Genomic DNA, 20,099 nt, shown 5'->3' with positions numbered 1-20,099 from the left:
TTTGGCTTTGTCATTGCCGACAGCCATGTTTGCAGCATCCCTGGTTGACAATATAGGAAAACACAGCTTGATGGATTTTCTTCCCCCTCTCTCTCTGGCATACGCACGGTCCTTTAATCACTTGCAGTGAGTTTTGACTGCTAGGAACAATAAGTATTCATTTTCATAGTATTTATTCTTTCTCATAGTGTATTTTTTACACATGTCCACTGTAGGAAATCTGAAAAATAGCACAAACTGAAAGCAAAAGCCACTCTTCATCACAACACGCAGATATAACACCCGAGTTACTCACTCTGGTGAAAAATACAAATGAATAAATGAGTGAATAAGTAAGTTCATAGTGTAAGACCAAAAAAAAAAAGGTTTTCCTTGCTTGTACAAGCTTCCTGGCAGCCTGCAGGAGTCTGCCCAGCACTGGCTCCTCCTGGGCTGGGGGCTGCCGAACCAAAGTATGGATTAAGTTAGGAAAAAGGGCCACAGCAGCAGTCAGTCACAACAAAGCTTGAACTTTGCTCAGAACTGCCTTTGAGCAGCGTCCAGGTCTGCACCCCTGACCGTGCGCGCCCACTGCCCTCTAGTGCCCGTCCGTCCGTTGAGTGCGATGCAGCAACGTGCAAAACCGGAATAATTGCAGAGACGAAAAACAAGATCAAAGGGAAACAATGACTAAGGGGTAGGAGGAAATGATTAGAAAAGAAATTAAACTGAGTGCACTCGGCCAGCTCCTGCTACGGAAGAATAAATGATCAAAAAGCTCTCGTTTTCTCCTCCTCCTCCTCCCCACCCCCATCTCTCTTTACCAACGCAATGCATAAACACTATGTTTCATTCTGACCACGCCTGTAATTGGAAGGAAAGGGATCCCGTAATAAAGCTATGAATTAGGAATTATGTTATTTATAAATATTTGTATGTTTAGGGAGGATTAATTAGCCTTTTTTGAAAAAGAAATCTGTGATTAGAAAAAGAATAATACATTAATGGACGGTGGGGATGACATCATAAATCACAAGAGCATGAAAGATTTCAAAACATCGTGTTAGGTGGTGAGCTATTTTGAAGAAAGGAAGGTGTATTTAGATCCTCACATCAGATCAAGGAGCCAAATAGATTACAGATGCCTGGAATGTGATCCAAAACCAATTTTCAAACATGATAAGAAAATTAAAGTGAACTTTTATCAAATACAGGGAGAACTTTTATCAAACACAGGGAGAACTTTCTAAGCTGGAAGAAATGGCAAAGTAAAATGTGGATGATCCAACTATATCAAAGTAAAAACTTCCCTATTTTAAATGAGCAGGGACACAATAAGCAGAGAAAATGTTTATACTTATGTAATGTATGAAAATCTCGTACAGAGAGATGGGAAAAAGAATCTGACGTCAAAACTGGAAATTAACAAGTTAAAAAAAAAATGATGCACAAGTAAATGTGAAAGCGTTCACCTAGAGAGGACTCAAAACCGACAAGCCATTTTTCAGGCTACCAAATTAGCAGAAATGTTTTCAAAAGAATAGCCAGTGCTGGAGGAGGGAAAGTAAAATAGACATTCTCAAATGTTCACTATATACCTTTAGAAAAACAATTGACATGCAGCAGAAATATCCATACTCACAAATAGTCAGTGCTACTATTTTGGAGAATTTATTCTAAGGAAAGATCCATAAATGTGCAAAAAGCTTTGTGATCAAAGATGATATTACAACATTATGTATAATATTACAAATGTATACGCATCATAAAATGCCCAGTGATAGAACAGCACAGACAAGCCTTGAGAACCGCCCCCCTGGTGAAGCGGTTACACAATCACTTATCCTCTCAGCCCTCAAAGGCAGTAACAGGGTCTGTCCCTGCAGCCGGAGCCCCAGGACAGTTGCCTCGGACCTCAAGCACCTGCATCTGTTCACCTCAGAGTGTCTTAAAAACTGCCATTCTCTAGATGTGCCGTGATACGAAAAACGATTAGAAAGCATTTTATAGTATTAACCGCATTAAATGTGGTTATTATGTAGCCATTAAAATGTTTACAAGGAAATTCTAATTCTAAAAAATTATTAACAACAAAAAAACAGAACACAGAGTCGTACAAGTCATCTAATCTCATATATACGTTTTCAATTCTAGATACAGAATAAACACCAGAATGTTAATAGTGATTTTCTTTGAAGAGCAGACCTGAAACTCATATTGTTTTTCTTCCCCTTCCTGTATCTTCCAAGTCCTCAATAATAATTTGTTTCAATCATTAAAAAATTAATTTTAATGTCTTAAACAGTAAAATGCGTAACAAAAGACTGCAAAAATACCACAAGGGAAGTAACCATTTCCAGGTGATTCTCTATTGAATAATTTTTTTAATGTGTCATGAATGGCATGATAGGGATTGTCCGGTAAGAGAGCCGTTTTAGATAACAGCCCACTACACCATGATCTTCCTGTTCTGCTAATCTTTTAAATTATTTCATGAAGTCCACAGCAGACACATCTTGAGAGAGTGGGAAATTATCTGTATATCCAGATGGACCGTAGAAAGGATTCTGTCTTGAGAAGCATCAGATTAGAGGTCTGCTGAGAGATCCTTCGAACCTTGCCTTATGCACCCTAATCCACAAAAATTATGGATTATTGTAGAGTTAGAGGCCCACATTTCAGGAAATACTTCAACACGAAGAAATGAAATCCCATGAATTTGGTAACATTACTCTTGTTGACATATTTTGCCATCTCAGACTTGAAATTTTGAAGTTCCAGTTTGTACTTTGTTTCCTTCTGCTTGCCAGAGAGATTTTTCTATAGCCAAGGAAAGTCTAAGGGATATATACTATCTGCATAAAATTTGATTTGAAAAATTATGAGCTCATAGCTACTAAAATATAAAAATGATTAATTCTCATCAATTATCAAAGTATTAAAAAAAAAAAAAGCATTCTTTCCAGGCTAAGGAGACAGGGATTTTAGTAGAGTTAGGATTCAATATTTGTAATATTTTTTATATTTTAAATTATTTCAAAAATGATAATTATCCAGAATTGGAAATATCCAAAAATATTCTTTCCCTTTAATCTACCAGTTCATCCACTTTGGACTGTTCTGGTTTTGATTCATACCATCACCAGAAGCTGTTGGAGGTGAGGATAGAAAAAGAGTGAGAATTTAAACAATTTAATCTTGATCACTGTCACTGGGAGACTTTTTGTAAGAAGAAAATAACATTAAAGAGACAAATCCTACACTAAGAACAATTTCCAGAATTTTTACTATAGCTGCCTTTTACATACATCTAGCTGAAAATACTTAATCACAGAAGTTCCCTAGTGATAAATTTCCATATGGTCAACTAAATGGTGCTGAGTATGTAAGCGTCTGGAAATGACAAGCAATATGCCTTAATAATCTCTAAGGTGCTACACAAAAGCCCTAGACAGAGCTGAGTTCATCACTGACAATTTTTTTTAAATACCGCAAGGAGTTTCAGATGTTTATATTAAAGTGTAATAATCCTATTTAAAATATTGCTTCTCATAGGGTGTTGCTCTTATTCTGTGGTAATTAGTTTGGAAATGCTCAGGCTTCCTTTTTTTGAAGTTGAAATAAAAATGTATAGCAAAAAACAAACAAACAAAAAAATTGTAGCAGTGAAGTGTATCTGTATTACTAAAACAAGAAATTGAGCATGTTAAAATTTTGTGGATGCTTTGCTATTTTATTTGGCTTGATTTGGATTGAAAAGAGACAGAGAAGAAAGGAAGGAAGAAAGGGAGGAAGGAGGAAAGGAAGGAAGGAAAGACGAAGGGAAAGAAGGGAGGAAGGGAGGGAGGAAAGAAGGAAGGGAAAAGGGGGGGAATTAGGGAGAAAGATGGGGAGGGGAGGAAGAAGGGAAGAAGATAAGTGGGAAAGAGGCTAAACTGTATTTTTCATTCCAACTGACTCTGCACTTAAAGAACCTGAGAGGGAAGATTAAAGGATTCACCACTTGCTAAGACTGGAAGATTATGAGCATTGTACAAAAAAAATGCTCTGACAACCTTATAAATTTAGTGAAAAGGATCTAACACAGTGAGATTGAAATATGGGAAATTAAACTTCTATCCAAACTAACTGTAGTTTTCAAGCAATAAAAGACTAGACGGCTTCAGCAGTTTTTTTTTTTTTTATTTTTATTGATTATTGTGGATGTCAGGACATTATTTGTCCTGGGCCAGCATCAGAGACAACATTCAACAAGAATCCATAAAGGCTAAAAAATGGTCTATTGGAAATGGTACACATATGCAGTATTTTGATATTCCATAGTCTTAATTCTGTCTTTTGGAACATAAGAGTCAATTAATTTATAATTAAATTGTTATTACCATAATCTAAGATCATAATTTTAAAATTCTGTTCTGATTTCCAATATGACACTAAGGTGCAATCGTTGGAACAGGAAGAGAGTTTCAACTTGAGAGGAACTTAAAACGTACACTCTCGGATGAAGAATAAACTGAGGGAGTATTCCACATTACTGACCTCCAAAATGTAGAACTGTACCCAGGTGATCAGCTGCCCTGTCAATGATTACTAATTTTAAGGAAAGTAATGTTAGCTGAAAAAATAAACCCAACACCCAGGACAGTAAATTATATACCTAAGTAGAGGAGGGGCCAATGAATAAGGACCATGGTGCCAGAATTGTATTCCTAAATGTTTCCTGGGTATTACAAACACGGTCTTATCACACAAGGTCCTACAAACATCATGAACACACACACACACACATACACACAACTCAATTTTTCCATATACGCACCACACACAAACATCTTTCTGAATTTCAATGTATATTAATGTTTTCATGAATCTAGTCTCTTGTAACAGAAATTTTGTGGATCTAAGTCTCTTGGAATAAAAACTTAGAAATTATTCTTGATTCTTTATTTGGATTTATCCAAAAGATCCAGAAAGTTCAAATTCTTTGACGTCTGCCCCTAAAATGCTTCTTTAGTCCCTCTCTTTTCCCCTCACTAACTAACCTAACCTAGTAGCTTCTTTCCTTGCCTCCATGAATTTACACTGCTCCTGTTCAGCGATCCTACTATTGCTACTTTTCCAAAACTTCTATCTTCTCATACCCTTCATTTGCTTAATATTCTCCATTGATTCCCATTATCCTACAAGTTAACGTCTATTCTCCTGAGCGGATCCTACAGGAACCATCATGACCTGAGCCCACTCACCTTTCCATACCAAATCACCATCACTCCTGCCTTCCCCCCACCACCTGGTCCCCTCCACCTACACACTCTCTTCCAGTCACATCAGAGTACTTGCTGAATGTGTCATGTTTCTTTTCACATCTTTGAGCACATTGTTCTTACATTTTCCTGTCAAAAGCCTTCCAGTCCTTTCAGACTTAGGATACTTCCACTGCGAAGCCGCTCCTTGATACCCCAGGCCAAGTTCAACGTGGGTATGCCATCTTGTGCATATTTTTATTACTTATTATTAGCTGCTTATTTACATCCTTGCCTCCCCCATTCAACTATGAATATTAATAGTGCTAGTTTCAGCATAGTGATTCAGTTATAAATACAAAAATAAACACAGCATTGTAAACTGACTATTCTTCAATAAAAATATTTGAATACTGAACTGGAAAAAAAAAATAGGAGGTGGAGACGGTATAGCTCAAGTGGTAGAGCACATGTGAAGCACACACAAGTCCTGGGTTCAATCCCCAGCACCCCTTATAAGAATAAGTAAGTAAACCTGATTACCTCCATATTTATATATAAAGAATTATCCATACTTCAATAAAATATATATATATATATATATATATATATATATATATATATATATATATATACACACGTAAAAAATAGGGCCAGTGTCTGCAAACTCATCTTTATATTTCCAGTATATAAAGTAGAAACTCAGTAACTGTTCGGTGGATGAATAAACCTCTAGGAATACTAAGGTTTTAAGCAGAAATTTGTGAAATGATATAAATGACAGCACTTCTTAATCAAAAAAAATAGGTTTTCCTAGTTTTATGGCCCTAATGCCCCCCTATTTCTGTATTATTCATGATGTGTCAGGCTTTCTTCCGCTGCGGCTCCGTCTTCACCATCCTTGAATGGTCTATAAAGGTCCTGATGGGACACACTTGAAGAATCTTGATGCTGAAGCAGGACTTTGGGCATCTGAAAGAGATATAAATTACACGATGATCGTTAGAAGGGGAGAGAGAAAGACACCAATGGCCTGGGAATTTGTAAACAATTAGATATGATATATTGGTGGTGGAAAATGGAGATTAGTGGTGAAGAGGAACTCATACTAGGGCTCTCTTTAAGTGGAAGCTGCAGGTTACCCAATTTCATTGTGAACCCCATAGGTTCCAGTTTGGAAGTGAGATTACAAGGGCAGATATGGGGGGAGGGCATAGCGCAAGGGGCAGAGCACATGCTTAGCACGCACAAGGTCCTGGGTTCTATCCCTAGTACCTCCTCTAAAAATAAGTAAATGAATAAACCTACTTACCTCCCTCCTCAAAAAAAAATTTTTTTAATTGGATAATAAAAGTTAAAAAAAAAAAAAAAGACAGATATGGATATGAGGGGGTGAGAATGGATAGAATCTATGTGGGCCTGTGTAGACCCAGTGTTGGGCCTCAGAAGGAAAGTAGAAAGTGAGTCAGAGCTTTGAGGAAAACCTGTGGGGAAACTCAGGTCGCTGTGAAGCACACTAGTTGATGTGTTATACCCTGTTTGTATGCTTCCCTGGAAGTTCATTAAAGCACACTAGGTATACTGGTTTTCCATTGCTGCGTAACAAATCATCACCAACTTAGTGACTTAAAACAACACCCATTTATTAGCTCTCAGTTCCATAGATCAGAAGTCTGAGTGGGCTTGGCTGGGTTCTCTGCTTAAAGTCACACACCTGGAATCAAGGTTTCAGCCAGGCTCTCACCTGGAGACACTGAAGAAGAACCTACTTCCAAATTCTTTCAAATTATTGTCGGCTGCAGTTTCTTGTGGTTGTAGGACTGAGGTCCTTGTTTCCTTGTTATCAACCAGCCATGGACCACTGAGCTCCTAGAGGCCCCAGGCAGTTCTTATCAGGGGTCCTCTTTCTCCTTCAGGGCCAAAAATGGAGGATGTCTCTCAAGTAAAATTCCCCTTGTGCTTCAAATCTCTGACTTTCTGCTCTGTCACCAGATAGAGAAACACTCTGCTTTTAAAGGGCTTGTTTGATTACATCAGTCCCATGTGTATAATCTCCTTTTGTCAAAGTCAAGTGAGCCATGTAACACAACCAGTTACGGGAGTAAAATTCACCATGTCCATTGCCCCTGGGATTAGGCAGGACACGGGCACCAAGGAGCCGTCTTAGAATTCTGCCTACCATGGCAGCTACGGCTTTTTCCCTTCTCACTGTACAATTCAACGGCAGAATCACAGTCATCAAGATTCAATATGGCCAAGAATGACCACTTGCTACTCATGGATTCTAATTTTTCAGTGGCAAATCTGGGTTGCACGGGGACTGTCTCCATCAAACTTAATTCTTGGGTTGTTCGAGTCAATTGCAGAAAGGAGCAGTTGATAATCTTGGGTATATAAGGAAGGTAAAAAGACTCAGCCCCCTTCCCAGTATGTATTTCCTCATGGATCTGACTCTGTTGCCATCTTCTTTCCCATTTAGTCCAAAAACCAAACCACTTGGAGCCCCTGTTATTAACGAGTATGCCGATGCCCAGCTACATAACCTGGTGAGAAGGCTGCGCCAAAGAACAGACTTCTACAAGAAAAAGCTGGCAGAAGACGATCTGTCCTCTCCTGAGGCCAGCCCCCAGACTGGTGAGCAGCATCACCTCAAAGTACTGGGAAGAAGGACGTTATGAGTGGACACGTATTTTGCAAATGTCTTAGTTTGGGTTCCCGCAAAAGCAGGTGTCGAGACAGTGATTTTAGATACAAACATTTTATATTGAGGGTGCTCTAGAAAAGTGAGAGCAGGAAACAGAGAGAAGGGAGTTAAGACAATGAAGGTATGTGAATGACAGGGTTACTGCAGTGGGGCTCCGTCCAGCTGAAAATCCGTGTGGATGACATATAAGAATTACCCTGATGGAGGAGGAAGCTGGGGTATCAATCCACCAACTCCTGTCCTTCATTGGCTGACGGCTGCTGCTGGGGCGCGTTGCTAACATTTCAGCACTTAAAGCAGGCCAGCTGGGAGAAAACCCCAGGCAGAGAGATGCAGGAGCCCTCTGCCTGTGACCTCTAGCCCACAGTATGTGAGCAAGCCAACAGCGGTATCTGCTACAGCAAGATTTCTTGTAAATATTAATTAATAATACCGATAATTTACAAAGCACGTATAATAAAAATACAAGAACACTGCCTGAGTTCACAACAGAGCAAAGGACATCCACGAACTAATCACATGAGGAAAGCCAATTATTAATCTCTCTAATAATTACAGAAATATTTATGAAAAATTAATAAGTACAGAAAAGTAGAGCACAAAAGTCAGATATATATGTCACATATAAATATCTATATATATCACAATTACATCCATTTAAAATGTTTATATATGCATAGACAAAGTAGAGGAGCAAGTTGTGTTTAATAACGGATACACAGAAATAAAATTGTTTATTACTTACAGTGGAGTTGAGGGTTTCCTTACAATTCTGCAGAAAGGAAGCTGGATTTTCAAAATAAACGATGTATTGTATAATAGTTTCTTTTTAAAGAGAAGAGTCAAAACTATAGTCCATACAATTTGATAAAGATGTAGTGAAAAGAAAATAGTTTGAGTTTTGCTCACCCAAAACTGGAAGGACATGTATGAAGCTAAAAAAGCAGGAAGCTGAAACCTGTGGGAAATCGTACGTCTGTAATGTTTCTACTCAATGTAAATCCAAAGCACTATTAATGCTTCAAAATATGTGAGCACGAAGCTTGTGTTTAAAATAGCCTATCGGTAACACCTTTGAGACATTTCATTAGTGAGCTTTCAGCCTGTTGATTATTTCCAAATTTCAAGGCTTTTGTTACCTGGATTATTTTCATAAATGACAGTATTTTTAAAGGTCATGAAATGCCGCATCTGCCTGCATTGAGAGGCGGAGATTCTGGAACGATTTGACTCCAAAAAATCCAAGTGTTTCCTCATTAAGCTAACTCTTAAAAATGTTCCCGTTTTTTCCCCCTATAAAGCAAAGCCCACCGTTGTGTCATCAGCACAAGAAAGCAGTGCCATGCTCAAAGAAGAGCATCACCAGAAGGTGCCCCTGACAGAGCACCTAAAGCGGATCAGACTTCCGAGAAGCATAGATTCAAACACAGGTACCGTCACAGGGCGGACTGGCTCGGAGGGATGGGCTGGCTGTTGCCAAGAACCCCTGGAACCCAAAGTCACAGGCGGCTTCCCTTTTCCCCAGCCCACATTCGGAACCATCCACATTTAAACTGAATTATCTGCAATGGATCGTTTGCCCCTTTCCGGGGAAGATGAGAGATAAAATATTCCTGTCTGTTTTTAAAAGCCAGTCCGGGGCCTGTCTTGTCCCTAATGACCTTTGAAAAGAAATCCCAAAGCATTCAGCAATATGGACACTGAAACTCCACCCCTTCCCCCAAAATCATTATGGAGTGTCTTCTTCCATGGCTTCGAATTGTTAATTAATTGGCAGACCCCTTCCGACAGCCTCCCTGGGGCAGAGAGTCACGTGTGCAAGGGCGTGGACTGCCTTCCCTGCTGATTCTCCCCCCTCCCCACTTCAGTCACACCCCTGCAGGCAAGATGTGGTCTTTGGCTCAGTGCCTTGGGTGATCCTACAGCTTAATTACTGGCAAGCAGAAGGCAAACTGCTGCGGTTTCCCGGTCACGGTACCTCCCACTTCTCCCTGGGTTCCCCTCTCCTGATCCAAACAGTATAGTTACCTGGGGGCACAGATTCTGTGGCCGCGTCTCTAGGAGACCGAAAGGACAGGCACCAATGTCAGAAAAGCTGATAAGCTCACTTAACATCCCTTGTAAAGCCCAGTGCCTCAGCTCCGGGGCAGAACTGTGCTGAATGCCTTCAGTAGAACCTCTTACACAAATTGTTATCTCGGGAAGGGGGAGTGCCGCGACTTTACCAAACGAAGCAATGGAATTATTGTAATGAATTTTCCACGCCACGTGGCGGACTCCAGTCGCTGTTTTTCTAGGTCGGTTCTGTCTCCTATGGCTCTTGCCCGTCGCCATCGCCTACAACTGGAACTGCTGGCTGGTACCTCTGCGCGCGGTCTTTCCGTATCAAACGCCAGACAACACACACTACTGGCTTGTCACGGACATCGCATGTGACTTCATCTACCTGTTCGATCTGCTGCTCATCCAGCCCCGGCTCCAGTTTATGAGAGGAGGAGACATCATAGTAAGTAGGACTTGGAAGAAGCAGAAACTGACAAAAGAATGGCAGATTGAAGTACAAAAAAATTATAATAATAATAACAACACTGGCTTATTTAATGTGTGACTAACTGGTAGCATCACTGTGTTTTTAAAGTCTGACTTGCTGTCTGCATGTATGGATCTTCAAACACTGGAAACCACCAGAAACCACCAGTGTAATAATAATAGCAACAATAATAACAAAACAGCCATTGAGCACTCGCTATGTGCTGGGGACCTTACATCTTCCCGAGCCTTAGTTTCCCCATCTTAAAAATGGGAGTAACAATAGTGCCTTCACAGTATTGATGGGAAGACTGAGTGAACTGCTGCACATAAGATGCTGGAACTGTGTCTGGTGCTTATCTTTTTTTCATTCTTCACCTTCCAGACTGATCACACCCCATCCCCTACTCCTCATCATCAAATGCAATGGGTCAGCCTCAGGAATAGCTTTCTTCCCCATAGGAGAAATCATCTTCTCCTGGGTTTATTCTCCCTCTAGAAGGAATTTCATAGCCAATCCAATCAATCAAAGACAGAAACAGAAGAATATGTTTTCACAACCACATACTCGCATCTTATTGCCTCTTAGACCCCCAGTCCCTTCCCTGGCTGACTAGAACAGTGCTTCCTTTTCAACTGATGTCCACTGTAGTATCTTCATCACAGTCCCCATGAGGGCTGCACAGAACAGAGCCACCAATGTCACCATGGAAAGAGCAGAGTGACCAACATATGGCCCTTGGGCTCGTATGTTTTTGGAGAAGACAAGTAGGTTCCTTAATTTCGTCAATATTTCTTTTTGACTCTTCAGGTGACTTTAAATTATCAAAAACCTGAAAGGAGTAGTCTGGGTTTTTCTTTTTTTTAATACTGTTTATTGGGGGTGGGTGTAGCTCAGTGGTAGAGCGCATGCTTGGCATGCACAAGGTCCTGGGTTCAATCCCCAGTACCTCCATTAAAAATTTAAAAAAAGATACTATTTCAAAATTTAAAATTTTAAAAAAACACTATTTGTTTGAGAATGCCGCCTACATTTGAAATCTTTTCTAAGAAGAAATTCTAAAGGCAAGAGCCAAAGCTGTAGCAAAAATATGTTCAAAATATTCCTTGTGTGGACTTCAGAGCATTAGTTAACTCACCAGTACGGTCCCCAGATCTCACTGGCAGCTTGATGAATGATGGTGATGGTTACAAATAAGAAGTAAACAACACCCAAAACAAGGAGTGCTAATTTCAACCTCCATTAGATGCACAAGGAGGGAGAAAATCAATGTTTGACAAATGGAAAACGACAAAGATCAGTAAGGGGAGACTTTCATTTTCAATTTTCTAAGAAGCCTTTGCACGCAAGAGTGTTAAAACCAAGAAAAATAACCAATAAAAACACATGCTCTGCTTAAAATGCATTATCACAAGCTACAAATATAGAGCAGGAACTAATTGCTTTGCTTGTTCAAAAGAAGTTTAATGGTTTCTTTAATTTAGAGTAGGCAGTTTTAGCTTTTGACACTTGACTATATTTTGGTAAGAGAACTATGCAAGTCGAGCACCGAACCCGAAGATCTCACTACATTTAGTTACCTATGCTACGTTTGTTGTGCACCATCAAATCATTCATTCATTCATTCATTCTTCCAGCAAACACTTATTAAATATCTATAGTTGCCAGATATCCCAGAGCTGGAGGATGGAAATATTAGTTCTCTAACGGCTTGAGGGAAAACAGACAAGTAATAGATCACAGATTGAGGTGCTGGAGGTCACAGTAGAAGGAATCAAGAAGGTTTACAAGTTTAACACAGCATTTATGTGCAATATCTTTCTTCTGAAAATGATGCTGCACAGAGAACAGACTTTTGACTCACGGACCAACCAGAAGTCTCTAATCTAAAATTTCCTTTATACACCGCAGACATAGAGCTGGAAATGACAGTGGAGGTTTTTTTAGATATGAGACTTGCATCCACGACACTTGGCTAAACCTGCCAGCCGCAAGGATCCATGGAAATGCTCAGCGCCATCTAGTGACCATGTCAGTCAGGCCCGCCGTTGGGGTCAACCCCCTTTGGTGCTTAGTTACTGTTTATAAACTGACCTGAAGAAAATTAAACACTCACTTCTCTGTGCTCTGTGCACTTTGCTCATATAGCTGTTATTTAATCGTTAAATAACAATTCAGCTAATCATGATGCGGTAGGAACACCCCGACCAGGATCAAGTTCACCTCTGAAATTGACTAACAGCATTACTTGAAGAAAATAAATTTACCCTTTCCTGGAGTACTACCTTTTCCATCCGTAAAATGGGAATAGTGCTGCCCATCTCATAAACTCATTGTGAAGATGAGGGAGACAATGTGAACACCTAGCCCAGAGTCTGGCATCTGGAAGACGCACGATAATTTGTTGACTGAATCAAATGAATGAATGTTACACACTAACTTCCTCTTGTCTCCTACTCTTGTCTGTAGCTCTCTTGTAAGAAATACATAAGTTTCTTGAGAGTAGGGACAGTATTCGATCCATCTCCCTGTTTATCCTAGAAACTCAGAGGGTGTACTCGAGAAATGTTTGAAGGAGTGAATGAATGGCAATCTGGGTTCAAGGATTTTCTTTCTTTGAATAATTGCTTAATCTACGTTGTAGTTGTTTTATACAATATTATTATTTTTGAAACACTTACCTGTTCTATGTGAAATTATAGAGTTTCTATGAGTTGTTTAAAAGAAGAGGTAAATAATAAGTAAATACAATAATACCTTGGTTGAGGGTCTTTTTCTGTTGGAAAAAAGATTTAAGTGCAATTATCATATCCTTCTTAAAGTCATATCCTGCACAATAACGAGGCTTAAAAGAGAGAGAGAGAATTGAATAGGGTTGCATTTTGAAAATAGGTGACTAATTGTTACCAGTAATTACACCGATCCTCAGAAGGCTAATGATGCCAAATTTATTTAGTGCACCAAAGAAGATAGCATTTTCATTTAATCTAGCAAGCTTTAGTTTCACTTACGTTCATTCAGTTATAGGCTCAGAGACAAAACTGAAAGTAAATGGACAAATATACTAAGAACATTCTTCCAGAGTTGGAGGAGGGGGCGATACTTTAACTTAATGTCTTAGCATTTGAAATATCTGCCCGTTCCATAGAAGCTTTGAAGTAGCTGACTCATCTTACTCAACCCGGGTACATGAGTCAGTGTAAATTTGTGTGTATTTATCTATATAGACCTGTGGTTCAGTAAGACATTTTGTTTCAGAGAAAAAAAATCATTAAATAAGCATGTTGATATATGTTCTAAAATATTTCTGTAAAATTTATTATGTGTACGTGGGTAGAAATTATAGCCAAAAAAATGGGGGCGTGGGTAAGGAATTGGGAAGCTGGCTAACCAATCCTCAACATTGTTCAACAGCATTTTTTACACTTCTCAACGTGGACAGCCTGGATAATAATTATTAGAAGTAGCTGCTTCCATGTGTCCAAGTTATAATACTTTGGCCAAATAATTAATAGTACATAGACAAATCCTTCCTGTCTTTAACTGAAATATAAGAATGTACGTCCAATGTTAGAATTAATTCTTTTAGATCTGAACGTTAACAAATGCCTTCCTAGTCATTATATTTATTGAGCACCTACTACGTGTTAGACATTGTGCTCTGATAAACAGAGGTCAAAGATATCGTTCTGACACTTCAAGCAGCTCAGAGTATGAAGGATAGACAGACCAAAGAAAAATGATGGAGTTTTGTGACGTGAGTCAGACACAGGTGAACCCTGGGGAATATGAGATGCACAGAAAACCCTATAAGGAGGGAGCACCTGGTCCAAATTTTGATGGATGAATTGAAGTTATCTGTGCACCTCTGTCCTCATAAAAAAGGGGAATGATAAGTCTCAAGTTCTGGGAACAGCATGAGTAAAGGCATCAAAGTAAGAAACTCTGTGACACACTGCTGAGCAGATGAGTGTGAGATGCTACGGGGGACCAGAAAGACAGAGAAAGTGAAGCCTTATTTACTATGAAAGGGAGCTTAGATTTTTTTTTTCTGTAAATCATATGGAGTCATAGGATTTGACACAAATTGGAATTGTTAATGACCTGATCTAGAGAGCTCTTCCGACTGCCACTGTAGAATTGGTCAAGGAAAACAAGACTAACGGCAAGGAAATCAATGCCAAGAGGAGAGACGAGGCATGGGAACATTTTAAGAAGGAGAATCAGTAGAACTGGGGCGCTGGTTGGATGAGGGCTGAGGGAGTGAGTGGTCTGGGATCACCGACCAGTGTTCATGAGGACGCCCATGGGATACTCATTAGGCGGGAGATCTTGGTTAGGCTTGAGGGGAAACGGAAAACGAAGATGAATTCAGGTTTGTTGTAGGTTAAACTTGAGACGAGCAGCACTGCTAAGCGAGGAAGGCAGTGAGCAGGTATCGCACAGGCCAGCAGCTCCGGAAAGCAATGTTAAGTAGAGATAGAGGTCTGGGAGCATCAACGTCCATGGTGATCTTTGAAACTATGACCATGGATGAAACTTCCCAGGAAGTAAATACAAAGAGAAAAGAGAAGAAGGTTGAATTCTGGCCAAACATTGACTTTTAAATGGCCAGCGCTAGAATCCAAAAAGACACTGAAAAGTTGGAACTTGAAGAAGTAAAGTAAACCAAGAATGAATGGCATTATAAATTCTTTGGAAGGAGAAAGTTTCAAGGACAAAATTGTCCCTCAAAAGTCAAATGCTTCAGAAGTTTTACTCATCTCCTCATTCATCCACTCAAATATTTACTGGGCTTCTAATATATTCTAGTAACTAGTTCTTTACTCCTAAACAAAGTAACCCTGTCCTGAGATAGATTACCATTTAATGGAGTAGAGTGATTTTAAATAAATGGACCAAGAAATATATGTGTGATTTCAAAACGTGGTGAGGGTCACGAAAGAATGTTAGTATTATAAAATACCCCTGGGTGTGATCATTAGGCGGCCATTGGTGGCTTTCACAGTGGTAGCCTTGATGGAATGAAAGAAATGAGCAAGACTCAAATTGCCACGAAAGTGCCATGGGTTGAGGAATAAATACGGTGGGAGGATTTGGAACAAAGCAGGGTTGGCAACTCTCTTCAGAAGCTGGAGTGTGACAAATGATAGAGCAGTAACAAAAAGAAAACAAAGCCAAGGAAGGTTTCTTTGATGTAAGATATGGAAAGATAGAGCACATTTATAGGCTGAAGTTGGAAGGAACTAATAGGCAGAAATAGCTATAAATATTTTTATTGTGAGAAAATGATTAATGAAATTGGCTAAAATTAATATGAAATATAAATATAACATTTCAGGTGGATTCAAATGAATTAAAGAGACACTACAGGAGTTCCACAAAATTTCAGGTAGGTAACTTACAATTCCAAAATTGTTTAAGTGATCCATTACCATTTTGACTTTAAATCCCATCTATAAATTTCTACCAGAAAAAAAAAAAAAAACTGCTCCCCTTCAGGTTTATAGCCTTTGTAACAAAGTTTGTACAGATTAAGCTTTATTAACAAAGTTTTTGCTTCTTGATAATTACACAATATATGTCCTTGTATGTGCGCATGTGTACTTCAACATCTGGGTCTTTATTAGACAGAACAAAATCTTTGTGCCCACATTTAAATTCCAATTTAAATGTCAATAAAGAAGTATGGGTATACTTTGTCTTGTCCATACATAACTAGCCTCCAATTCAAGTAGCATAATGATACAAAAGTCCACAAAGCTGTTTCTACTCCTATTTCTTTAGTGTTCATATGAGCAAAATAAAAAATAGAAAAGAAGCAATTATTTTGATAACATGGCATCTTCCTTTTCTCAGTTAACAATATAATCTTATTTTTTCACCTAGTATATGTTTTTTTCACCCATAATTCTTTACAAAGTACTTTATGATCTTTCATTGTTCCTCCTAACCCTGAGAAATAGGCAGAGATTTGAGGGTTATCCAAGGTTACCCAATCTGTATGAGTGAACTCCGACCTCTCATTTCAAGGACAACACTTTAGGAGCCTCAAGTTTTTGTCAAAAATGCAAATCTGGGTTTAGATGCCAAACTGTCCCTATTGGCGATCTATGGTGATTAAAATTCCTTTCAATGTGTTTCTCTCTCCAACGAATTTTCTTTGTAAAAAAATTGCCATGTATTTAGACATATTCATAAAACATCTACACTACTTTGATGAACTCTACAAAGGGAAGGACTATTCTTTGTAAGTGCCACAAAGCTTACTCCAAACGCTTAATCACTTTCTTAAATCTGAATAACAGCAAATTAACTCATATATCCAGTTTGGTAGGTAAATGTAAACTTTTACATTTATTTAATTGCGATCACTTCTCCTTTGAATTTCCTTAGCACATCCTGCTTGTCTTATGGCAGTGGATTGTGGTTATTTTTGTGCTTGGTTATTTCACCATTAGATTGTTCATTTCTTGTGAACAGAAACAATACCTTACTCTTATTTCCACCCCAACATGCTTTGCAAAGTGCCTTGTGCAGAGTGCAGTGTTGGTCAGCACTTAATTCAATTTTCTGAAATTCAATGGGAAATAAATCACCTCTAGCTACACAAATCCAGGCTCATGTGTTAATATCAGACCCAACTAATGACTGCCTTCATAGAATGGAAAAGTCAAGTGGGCAGTTGAGCGACTGGATGCTGGAATAGCACTGGACAAGTCTACAGTTCTGTGTTCCTGCCTCCCTATTCATTAGACATTATTTTAGCAACTGTTCTGTGCACCTCTTAACTTGGTATGAGGCTCAATGCCTGTAGGGTAAAGTCAGTGAGGTCTGATCATAGTATGCAGTTCTAAAGCCAATACTTCTAGTAAGTAATTTCTCTATAATAGCCAATCTGGTTCATTCAAATTGAAGGTCCCATTTCTTTTCAACAGCACCAGGCTTTGAAATTCTGGTGCACAATCAATTGCCTCAACTTTGCATTTCATATGTGTGGCCTTACAGAAAACTCTTAACTGCTCTTAATTGTCTTAAATAAATTAAATGCTTTTTTAATGCACCCTGTTTTTCAAGGCGACATAAAAAAATTAATCAAAATGAATAATTACCTTACAGAAGAGAATTTTTATTGTTATCATTGCAATCAGGAAAGTATGCAAGTGTGTTGTTGTCATTTCACAATTACCAGGTAACAGAAGGCCAAAATAATTTAAAAACATGACAAATTAAAAATAGATATCTTTCAGTAACTTCTCCCATCGGAGCTGCTGGTACTTTGTAAATAGGAGTGGTTTCTTTCTTCTCCTCTCTCTTAGCCTGCAGTCTCTGAGAGATACATCCACAGCTGGTTATTGTTAGCAATATGACCCAAAGTAGACAGCAGTCGAAAGAACTGGAGAATCTGGATGAACCACCACCATTCAGCCCTGAACTCTGGAGAATTCAATGAAACATAAAAGTATATCACTACAATGAATGTCCAATGGTTTTAAATAAAATCAAGAATGGACTTGATTTTCAGCCTAAAAACCCTACATTTAAAACACTACTAAAATGTATGTTAACATTAGCAACCATGCCATCTCTGAAATATATGTGACAGCTCAACAGAAATCCCAGAAAACACAGTGCCCAAGGAGAGATGAGATGCACGAAGTCGGAAACAAAATTCCTGGGAAATCGGCTACGAAACAGTGTTCTTGTGTTCGTGGTGCTGATACACCTTCCAGCGACACCATGCATACCTAACTGAAGGAGATTTTGTATTAAACAACATTAATTCATGGTGACTGGTCAACTTGACATACATTGGTACATATCAAGTCATGTCCACAAAAGCATATAAACACAACATAATTGTGAATGTGTTCTTCCAACAGTTGGATGTCGCATCAATAATGCCATTTGATGTTTTCTACCTCTTCTTTGGGTTTAATCCAATATTCAGGATAAATAGGATGTTAAAGGTAAGGTAACTATATTTCATTGTCTTCTTCTTATAATAATGGAAATCTTGACGCAATCTAAAATAGCCTAAAAGTATTACATTCTTAATTTTTCCCAAACTGTCATCTATTTTTCTGCCCTCATCAGTGTTATGAATTGTAAAAACTGAATGAAGGAAAAACACCATGGCTTCTATGATGGAAGTTGCTCGTGGTTGTTTTGATTCTGTATCCATAACAGGCATTTTTTATAACTCAAAATAGGAATACTTTTGTATTTCTAAATACAGCTATAAGTACAATTTAATATTTTATGATGGTATTATTTTCCACTTATCATTTTTTATTAGACAGTCACTGAATACCTGGAATTCTGGCTATAAAATGAACTCTAAGTTATCTCACTCACCTGAAGTTCTATAACTGTAGATAAAAGGCAAACACATGTTTGCATAGCAAAATTACTTACATACTTAGATGCAACTCAAATGTCCATCAAGAGGGAACTAGTTAAATAAATCGCAGTACATCTATTCAATAGAATACTTTGTAATGCAAAAAAATAAATACAAAGAAGTTTTCTGTGAACTGATAGGGAAAGACCTCAAAGATAAGCTAAGTTAAAAAAAAAAAAAAAAAAAAGCCAGTTCCTGAACAGTTGATAGGACAATACTAACTTTTGTTTCAGAAAGGAGAAAATACTCTATTTTTCTGTATTACATAAACAGTGGAATACTACCCCAAAAATCTAATGAAAATGGTTAACTGAGGAGCGTATGGGAGGCCAGAGGGGAAGTCAAGGTGGATTGGGGCAGGAATAAGAGAAAGGAACTTTGATGGTCTATATTTCCTATTGCTTTTGGACTACGTGAATGTATTACCTATTCAAAAAGATTCTAAAACATAAATATTTTATAACTCATAGTTTTATCAGGTACATAAAATGAATCTGAGGAGAGTCAGGATGTGAAATTGTGTATAAATCTTTAATAATAGCAGATAGCTTGCATGTCCAAAGACAACCTTCTTAAAAGGAACACCAAAGTTGTATCAGTTTTAAGAGGTGATCTCTGTCACATCTTGGGAAGACAAGATGGCAGAACCTGGACACCCGGGTGGACCCTGAGGACACGACAGCTGCCATTAGCTGACCACACGCTCGGGGCTACATATTTTGTTAACTTTATATTCATTACCTCATTTATTCCTCTAAACAACCCCATCTTAGAGGTGAGGAAAATGAGAACTAGCAGAGTAAAAAATAATCTGTCCAGATGCTGCTGGTGAGTGGCAGTGTCTGGAAACTATCACATATTTTTCTGACTCAAAATTCTTTACTACAATCAGATGGGCAAATAAACTTCCAGCTGAAAGGGCTTTCCTTCCATGCCCATGATTTTTCCAAGTCAGGGAGGACCTTACTTTATATTCTCAGACATTCAAGACAGCCCTGAAGACCCTGGTTTGACCACTGGATGTGAGTCTAGATGGAGGAGAACTTAACGTTCCAAGCAGCTTAGTGGCTGATGGTCCGTCATCAAATTTCTAGTGTCACAATATAGGTGTTAAAAAATAACAACAATTTTTTCAAAATATCTGGTGTCTAATGGATGTTTCAGGAGCCCCCTGCTCAGAGACAGCCAACTTTCAGAGGGGATCAGGTTCCTGTGAGTTTGGGTTTGGCTGGTATTATA

At 38.6% G+C, this 20,099-nt stretch overlaps 1 protein-coding gene across 1 annotated transcript in view; it reads left to right on the top strand.

The window, feature by feature from the left end:
• Positions 1-20,099, top strand: part of CNGB3 (cyclic nucleotide gated channel subunit beta 3) — a 109,666-nt gene that overhangs the window by 34,770 nt on the left and 54,797 nt on the right. The window contains exons 4-8 of the mRNA XM_010979349.3: positions 7,702-7,856; positions 9,228-9,356; positions 10,224-10,432; positions 15,798-15,848; positions 18,340-18,426. Coding sequence (XP_010977651.3) covers positions 7,702-7,856; positions 9,228-9,356; positions 10,224-10,432; positions 15,798-15,848; positions 18,340-18,426 — 631 coding nt within the window. The remainder of the gene's footprint in view (positions 1-7,701; positions 7,857-9,227; positions 9,357-10,223; positions 10,433-15,797; positions 15,849-18,339; positions 18,427-20,099) is intronic.

The sequence above is a fragment of the Camelus dromedarius genome, chromosome 30 (genome assembly GCF_036321535.1).
Source record: "Camelus dromedarius isolate mCamDro1 chromosome 30, mCamDro1.pat, whole genome shotgun sequence".
NCBI classification, from domain to species: Eukaryota; Metazoa; Chordata; class Mammalia; order Artiodactyla; family Camelidae; genus Camelus; species Camelus dromedarius.
Note: the sequence above shows the minus strand (reverse complement) of the source record. Positions and strands in the feature narration are given on the sequence as shown.